Raw genomic sequence first — 9,310 nt, 5'->3', positions numbered from 1 at the left:
CGACCCTTAAAGTCTTTCTACACTAGATTTATCAAATGAAATCAGTGGAAGAACTTTAATACTAAACTCTCAAAGAAAATTAATTAAGCAATAACACAAATAAGAGTTCTAACTAAAGAGCTTAAGCACAATAACCTTAGAAATACTCACAATGCTTAAAAAGATCAAGAATAAGGAGTATGTGAGTGTTTGGAAATAGTATTTGGCTAATATAGGGTTTTGGATGTTGGGTTAATTTTCTCTTAATCAAGTTTACTAATCCTTGCTAATTATGACAAATGAATGAATATATATAGGCAAAGAAGAATTTTGACCGTTGGGGAACCAATGAGAATAATTAAAAAAGTTTTAAACAGGTTTACAAAAATTAACCCCATTTAAAAAAGTTAATTGCGATAAAAACTCAAGGCAACCCGAGAGCACCGATCAACCAGAAGACTTTTGGTTGACCGAAGTTCTTATGACTCGGTCGATCGGGCCAATTTTGAACTTCAGGGTCGGTCAACTGGAAAGGTAAGTTTGAGGAAATTTTCCAAAATAGCGCGGTTCGGTCGACCAGGGTGAAAATGAACTAACTGGTCGGTTGACCAAACAGTTGGATTCCCACACGTGGGAACTCGGTTGACCAGGTTGGTACAGTACAAAAATATCTCGGTAGACCAGAAAGTCAAACTGTTGACTTCAAGGGGTTTCGGTCGACAGGGGTCAAATGACCTTCAGAGGCTCGTCGACCAGACTGTCGTCAACCGGTTGACCCAGACTGGGTTCAATCAACTGGGGGCAAAATGAACTATATGTTTCAGTCGACCGAAGGTGCATAAAATGTGCATTTCGATCCTGTTTCATTCCACATTTACCCTATTCAAGTGTCTAACCCATAAATGTGCAATAGTGAGTGGCCTAGGGTCATTTCTAAGTCTTTTTAAGTGCACCAAAAAAATTCGGTGTCGGTTGACCGAAGGGTGTTCCCTAAGATCTTTCTATGGTTTGTGTAGGTATCTAAAGTTCAACTAAGGTCGATTTAAGCATACCTACTTATCATGCATGATGCAAATTATTACAAGCCATATGGGAGTACAGTCCATAATAAAATTACATCTCAGAATAAAGACACTGAATAATAAATACAAATATAGTACAAAATTCTTCATTCATCAGCACGAACACTGCACGCCATCATAGTATGTCTTTTAGTCCAAATACACGTGCACAGTGAACCTGCATATAAGTCTTAGTACAACATCAGTACCAAGAGTATTTGTCATAATCAAAACAGGGTGTGACCTATTGGGTCAACACAAAGCCCTGCTAAAGCTGCTGCCAAAAAAAAAAAAACTAAAGAAAAACCTAACGTAAAGTAACCTTACTTGCACCCCCACAAAATAACCCACAACTCCCTTTAAAAGCAATTAAAAACAAACAAGGGAGCCCCTAAATTTGGCCAGCTCCATCGCACACTTGCTGTGCGTGCCACAAGCCCTCACGAGCTGCCCGACCTTCAAAAACCTTCATTCTAATATTTTGCTGGCCCATCCCTCTGCAACGATGCGCATGGATAGCCTTCAATGCTAGCTTATTTGTTGTGCTATTCTTTTGGGCCCAGCCTACTTTATGGCCCAATGCAATTACTCCTTTGCTACTGGCCGAATACACTGCTCCTATGTGTTGTTGTTCACATGCCTACTACATTTTATTTTGCTTCCTGGGCCGAGCCCTATGCTGTGTATCCATCTCCCAAAATTCCTCTCATTGGTTGCTCAATTTTTTTTTATCATCCAAAAATAAAAATACCTCGACACTCCACGAACACAGCTCGGCTTCCGAAAATTATCTTTGACTCGTAATCTCATTTAGCGCTCACGTACACGACACCTCTTCATACTCATGACTCACGTACACTCTAATTTCAAATTTAATGTCCAAAAATTATCCTGCAATAATAAAATACCAAAAATTCATAAATTATCAAATAAAAATCCAAATATTATAAATTAAGCTCACTGTTGAAATATTGAACATAATTTAGCATTTAATTAAAATTATAATATTTAATGCTTGAATTTAAATGCCTAATTACGCAACTTTGATGCGTAATCATAATGATGCGAGGAATCATTGATAACTCATATGGTCATCTACTAAAGAACGAAAAGATTCTTTTGTCTAGAGATTTCATGTGTACTGCCTACTCTCAAGGGAAATTAATTGCCAAACCATCTGTTTCGAAAGTAAATTTTGAGTCACCTAGTTTCTTACAAAGAATTCATGGTGATATATGTGGACCAATACATCCACCATCTAGACTATTTAGATATTTTATGGTTTTAATTGATGCATCTACTAGATGATCACATGTTTCTCTGCTTTCTACTCGAAATGTTGCTTTTGCTAGACTTCTTTCTCAATTGATTAGATTATGAGTTCATTTTATCGATTATCCATTTAAATCGATTCGTATGGATAATGCTGGTGAGCTTACATCCCAAACTTTTGATAACTATTGCATGTCACTTGGAATAGATGTTGAACATCCTGTTGCTCATATCCATACACAAAATGGTGTAGCCGAATCTTTTATTAAGAGACTTCAACTTATTACTAGACCTATGATTATGAGAACCAAATTGCCCATATATGTTTGGGGACATGCCATTCTTCATGTTGTATGTTTAGTTCGTATAAGATCAACAACTTACAATAATCTTTTATCCATACAATTAATCTGGGCAACAACATGATATTTCTTATTTAAGAACTTCTGGTTATACAGTATATGTTCCTATTGCCCCTCCTCAGAGAACTAAAATGGGTCCTTAGCGTAAGCTTGGTATATATGTTGGTCTTGATTCTCCTTCTATTAATAGATATCTTGAACCTTTAACGAGTGATTTGTTTAAAGCACGGTTTCAAGATTGTCATTTTGATGAAACGGTATTCCCTCCATTAGGGGGAACAAAATTAGTGCCTGAAGCACAACATGAAATCACATGGAATGCCATGAGTTTATCTTATTTAGATTCTCGTAAAAATCAATGTGAACTTGAAGTTCAAAAGATTATACATCTGCAAGGGATTGCAAATCAGTTACTTGATTCTTTTTCAGATACCAAGGCAATACTAAAATCTTATATACCTGCTGAAAATACTCTAGCACGTATTGATGTCCTTGAAGAACAACAGTCGGCTAATAAATCTAAACTGCAAGTTAAACGTGGAAGGCATGTTGGTGCAAAAGATAAGACTCCTAGAAGGAGAAAATTGAAATCTGTTAACGCTCCAAAAGAGGTTATAGAGGTAAATAATCCAATCGACATTCACAAACCCATTTCTCCCGAAAATAAAATCCCTATTATAGAATCTCCTAAAGAGAAATCTCCTTCTGAAGAGGGACTTCCTGAGGAGGAATCTCCTGAAGATACATCCCTTGAAAAGGGACAGGTATCTATAAATAATAATGAGATCTCAATACATTACACAGGAGAAATGTTGGATAGAAATAAAGTTGTTGTCAATAATACATTTGCATATGCAGTAGCTACTGACATTACCAGAAGTAATGAGAATCCTGAACCAAAATTTGTGGATGAATGTCGATATAGAAGTGATTGGCCAAAATGGAAAGAGGCTATCACATCAGAAGTAAACTCTCTTTTAAGAAGAGAAGTTTTTGCACCTGTAGTCTAGACACTAGAAGATGTCCAACCCGTTGGATACAAATGGGTATTTGTGCGCAAGCGAAATGAAAATAATGAAATTACTCGATATAAAGCAAGACTTGTGGCACAAGATTTCTTGCAGAAACCTGAAATTGATTATGAGGAGACATATTCTCCTGTAATGGATGGAATCACTTTTAGATTCTTAATTGGGCTAGAAGTCACTGAAGACTGAGCATGTGTCTTGTGGACATAGTAACAGTATACCTATATGGATTGTTGGATAGTGAAATTTATATGAAAATCCCTAAATGATTTGAATTGCCTTAAACAAAATCTAGTAATTTATATTCGGTCAAACTCCAACGTTCCTTATATGGATTAAAGCAATCTAGGCGCATGTGGTACAATCGTTTAAATGAGTACCTAATGAAAGAAGGATTCATAAATAATCCGATTTGTCCATGCGTTTTTATTAAAAGATCATAATCCGGATTTGCTATAATTGCTGTTTATGTTGATGATTTGAATTTAGTTGGGACTCTTGAAGAGCTCATTAAAGCTGCTAATTATTTAATGATAGAATTTGAGATGAAAGATTTAGGAAAGACAAAATATTGTCTTGGCCTACAGATTGAACATTTAAATGGCAAAATTTTTGTTCATCAATCTAAATATACCAAAAAGGTATTAAAACAATTCTATATGGATAACGTTCATCCTTTGGGACCTCCAATGATGGTGCGATCACTTGATCTTAAGAAAGATCCATTTCGACGTCGTGACGAGGAGGAGAAATTACTTGGTCTTAAAGTATCATATTTAAGTGCTATCGGTTCTTTGATGTATCTGGCATTTTGTACAAGACCTGACATTGCATTTACTATAAATCTACTAGCAAGATATAGCTTTACTCCTACTTGACGACACTAGAATGGAAATAAATACATTCTACAGTATTTGAGATGTACATTTGATTTGGGTCTATTTTACTTGTTTAATTCCAAATCTCGACTAGTAGGATATGCAAAGGCTGGATATCTATCTGATCCTCACAATACTAAATCTCAAACTAGGTATGTATTTCTATATGAAAAATTTGTTATATCTTGGAAATCAATGAAGCAGACGATTACAGCAACATCCTCCAATCATTCTAAAATACTAACTATTCATGAAACTAGTAGAGAATGCGTCTAGCTCAGATTAATGATTTCTCATATTCAAGAAAATTGTGGTCTTCAATCAATCAAAGATATATATTCCAACAATTTTGTATGAAGACAACGCCGCATATATAGCTCAACTGAGAGAAGGATACATAAAGGATAACAGAACAAAACATATCTCTACGAAATTCTTCTATACATATGAACTCCAGAAGAATGGTGATATAAATGTACAATAGATCCGATCAAGTGATAATCTAACAGATTTATTCATCAAGGTTTTGCCAACTACAACATTCAAGAGACTAGTATATCTTATCGGAATGAGACATCATAAAGATCTTAACAGGATAAGTTAATATATGAGTGACAGCCAAGGGGGACTGTTATGAATGACAGGCAGTTTGGCAATTTATAAATGATAGCTACCAGCTACCAATAATAGTGGCTACCACTTGAAAGGAAAAAAAATATAAAAATCTTACCTATGTTGTGAATGAAATGATGGCTATCCCCTTTGTCTCCCTTTCATGTCACTCCCATGTCTTCTTCCATTCATCCCCCTCTTCTCTCCTTCTCTCAATTCCACTCAATTATTTTTCCTTTGCTCCTCCAACGACTATATAAGGAGGAGCAGACGCAGAGAAGAATACATGCTTAAGATAAGAAGAAGTGAGCAGAGAGCAGAGTGCAGGAAGAAAAATACACAGAAACTGAGAAAAGAAAGAAAGAAGAGAAAAAAGTGAGATATTTTATATAAGGTAAGATAGTGGGAAATTTGTACAAAACCAAATACATGTTGTAATTCCTCTTAACATAGTGGATTATTGATATCATCCGCCCGTGGAGTAGGTATAAACCGAATCACGTAAATCCGGTCTCACTTTTTTTTTTCTATTTTTTTGTTGCTTGTCTTCATTACTTTCTGTTTATCCCCGTTTATTTATTATTAATTCCTGTATTATTTTATAACAGGCAGTGATTTTTATTTTTATTTTCTGGGATTATTGTATGCATGGAAGAATCACGTGAACAGCGAGCTACCTTTGGCAAAAATCCCCTCACAATCTTTTCAAACTGCAATATGACCAACTGCACCAAAACAATTATGTGGGCAAAATTGTCATAATGCCCTGTGATGGGAACAGTAGAATTTATGGTTATGTGTTCAAGACCCACAAAGTCATTTTGCTGAATTGTTTAAACCAGAAAGGTTTACTGTGATAAGGTCAGCTGGGCAATTTTTAACTCTGTTCTATACAGAATTAACTGGTCCACTCTACCCCTGAAATCTACTAGCTAGTTATGATCACACGCTCGTTTGGAGGGATCTCAATTTGAAACAATATATTCAATCTGTAGTTTCAATCTGACAGGTCAGTGGAATAAAAGCTGTGAAAGAATGGAATAGAGATGGGATTTACGGATCCTTAGGAACTACTTATTTATAAAATGCCAAAATAAGCTTTGAATAGTCTCTCTGGATTAGTTTATAGCTGAATGCACAACTGTATTTAATGGTTTTGCATTGGGAGTTGGTTTTGGTCCGCTTATCCAAATCACAATTCAAGCCATGATCATAAAAAAACCATTTATTTTCTTGGGAGTTTGCTGTGTCTTGGTGTGTGGAGAATGGAGGAAAACTTTCATGAGATAGGTATGAGAAATGTGAAGTGAAAATTATAAGATAATATCTCATAATCCCCATGAACTGTTGATTTGGTACTTGGTAGATTTCTCGAGATTCCTCAGTTTGGATTAAACAAACTGCAAATGGGTTCTTGCAAATGGAGCTCATGAAGGGAGAAGCTGGAAATTATATAATAAGAGTAGTCTTGGCTGAAAATCCATTTTCTTGACTTTGGTGTAATTATAAATTTCTTGGTAGTAGTTTTTTTTATGGTATTTCACCATAAGCCTTTCTGCCAGCCACCACGATCAATCCTCGCAACACACGTTTAGTAGTACCAGAAAAGGTGGCCGAAGCTTCGGAACAAGACACCTTCTCAAGAGGCATATAATAGCTTCAATTCTTCAAATAAGAGAAGTGCATGCACTGTGAGCTGGGCGCTTAATTTTGAGTTGTTTTCTCTTTTGGGTGCTTCTGCTTTAAGGTTGTTCAGCTCCTTAGCTTTTTACAAGTGGGTTTGAGCTAGTTATTTCCTAAACCATAAGACTCCTCTCTCTCTCTCTCTCTCTCTCTCTCTGAGTGTTCTTTAGGCTGTAGATAAGCTAGCAAGGGAGAACAAAGCATGGATGAGAGAAGTGATGGGGAAAAAGTGGATGAGGTCTTGCTTCCAGGGTTTAGGTTTCATCCCACTGATGAGGAGCTTGTAGGGTTTTACCTAAAGAGGAAGATTCAGCAGCGCCCTCTCTCCATAGAACTCATCAAGCAACTTGACATCTATAAATATGATCCCTGGGATCTTCCAAGTAAGTAACATTTGTTTCTACTGTCATGCATACTGCAGAAGCCACTACTTAGCATGGTTTAATAAGTTTACTTCATTTTAAAAATTCCTGCATATCCCTTTTTGGAAGCAGAGTTGGCAACTGCAGGGGAGAAAGAGTGGTACTTCTACTGCCCAAGGGATCGAAAATATCGAAACAGTGCGAGGCCTAACCGGGTAACTGGAGCAGGGTTTTGGAAGGCCACAGGAACTGACAGGCCTATCTACTCTGAAGGCCGCAAGTGCATTGGCTTGAAGAAGTCCCTTGTTTTCTACAAGGGCAGAGCTGCCAAAGGGATCAAAACTGACTGGATGATGCATGAGTTTCGGTTGCCTTCTCTCACCGACTCCGCCCCACCCAAGCGATTCCTCGACAAAAACATTCCCATCAATGTAATAAACCCTATCCAAGAGCATTTTACTAAATCAATCTTCTCCCCTCTGAAGTCCGAAGCATTTTGTTAAATCTTCTTCCTCTGATCTTCTCTTTTTTGCTGGGGTTCTTCCCTTTACAGTACTCCATTTTTTTTTTCTTTGCCTGGTCTAGTAACTATACTCCTTAGAATGTTAAAACATTACCCTTGAGTGCCGTTTACAGGGAAAAGCAAAACATGAGGGAAAACTCCATTTATAAAACTCCCACAGTAAATTTTCACGAGTGATATGGAATTTCATGATTTGTTAGAACTAGTTGATGTGATTCTACATCCGTTTTGTGAAAATTTCTTGTGATGAATAGTAAACTCAAATGTGAAAGCAACTATATGTATATGTTTGGTATATAAGAAAGGAATGGAACTGATTTTCTCTTAATTTCTTTTTGTTCTTTGTTTAATTTTTTTTTTTTTATTCCATTGTGTTCCACATACCAAAGGCGAAGGACTTTTTTTTTTTTTTAATAACTTTTGTATGCTGCTAATCCACTCTTTCATTTATCCTGAAAATGCAGGAGTCATGGGCAATTTGCAGGATCTTTAAGAAAGCCAACCCCACAAGTCATAGGGCTATCTCTCATTCATGGGTCTCTCCAATATTGCCTGAAGGCATTCCTTCTGATCAAAGACCAACGCAAAACACACACCACCATCCTCAGTTCAGTTCAGAGAACATGCCAGATTTGACAACCAAAGGAGGATCACCCATCCAGATTTGTGGAAGCATTAACAATTACTTGCCCCAACAGTCATCTCCTTCTACTAATTTCTCCCCCTTATATCTTCTTTCCCACAAAACCACGAATCATCACCAAGCTCCCATTTCAAATGGAGACCTCCCCAATGGCTTCACATTTTCACCATTGGAAATGAGCACAGCGCCTAAATGCGCAGTCGATGTTTCCTCCATCCTGCTAAACATGGCGCCATCACCGATGCACCTCGGAGATTTCAGTAAAGCCTTGGAGAGTGTAGACATAATTAGAGGTGCACAAGAGGTGCACAAGGACTTATTCTCCATCGGTACCCCTACACAACAGGAGATGCAACAGAGCTTGGGAGATGCAGAACAGAATGCTCATGCATTACTGATAAAGAACTTGATCACGATGCACGGCAATGATCAGCACTGGGGAACCCTCCAATCCAATATTGGGTTTCCATGCTTCAGCTTGGCTTTGGACGTGCCTGCTGATGCATGGAAATCCAATAATGTGGTCTGGGATTCACCCCCTAACTTGTCCTAGTGACCAAATGTGCACAGGGTATCCCACAGAACAAGTGCCATGCTACTAAATTAGATTCAAATGCAGGAAACCATTGCTGGTAGTTTTGAGGAACAGCAGCAGCTAGCTTATTGCAAGTTCATGTTTTTAGCTAGAGAAGTAGTTTGGTTTTGTATGTAGCAGGTAAATTACCCTCTTCTAAACTAATTGTAGGCCTCTGAGCTACACGTAAGAATGTGATCCCAACTTCTGAGATGCTGAAAGTTCAAACCCTAGCTACAAGAAAAGAAAAGGAAAAGCAAGAATACATGATGACAATCTGGAGTACTTAGCTAGTTTTAAACTATTTTTTCAACAGTTGTAAGCGGGTCACAT

The 9,310-nt window shown here is 37.3% G+C and overlaps 1 protein-coding gene across 1 annotated transcript; it reads left to right on the top strand.

Moving 5' to 3' along the window:
* The first annotated feature begins 7,077 nt into the window (after positions 1–7,077).
* Positions 7,078–8,956, top strand: LOC131143988 (protein FEZ). The gene is made up of 3 exons (XM_058092336.1): positions 7,078–7,258; positions 7,370–7,668; positions 8,225–8,956. Exons 1-3 carry the CDS (start codon positions 7,078–7,080, stop codon positions 8,954–8,956), a joined length of 1,212 nt encoding a protein of 403 aa, XP_057948319.1.
* The last annotated feature ends 354 nt before the right edge of the window (positions 8,957–9,310 follow it).

This window comes from Malania oleifera, chromosome 12 (genome assembly GCF_029873635.1).
Source record: "Malania oleifera isolate guangnan ecotype guangnan chromosome 12, ASM2987363v1, whole genome shotgun sequence".
NCBI classification, from domain to species: Eukaryota; Viridiplantae; Streptophyta; class Magnoliopsida; order Santalales; family Ximeniaceae; genus Malania; species Malania oleifera.
This window is presented reverse-complemented; position numbering and strand designations above follow the sequence as displayed.

Bases quoted from the DNA above. Each gene is read 5' to 3' on its own strand.
- LOC131143988 (XM_058092336.1), top strand. From the start codon at position 7,078: ATGGATGAGAGAAGTGATGGGGAAAAAGTGGATGAGGTCTTGCTTCCA. The intron at 7,259-7,369 runs GTAAGTAACATT...TTTTGGAAGCAG, and splicing joins TGATCCCTGGGATCTTCCAA to AGTTGGCAACTGCAGGGGAG. The intron at 7,669-8,224 runs GTAATAAACCCT...CTGAAAATGCAG, and splicing joins ACAAAAACATTCCCATCAAT to GAGTCATGGGCAATTTGCAG.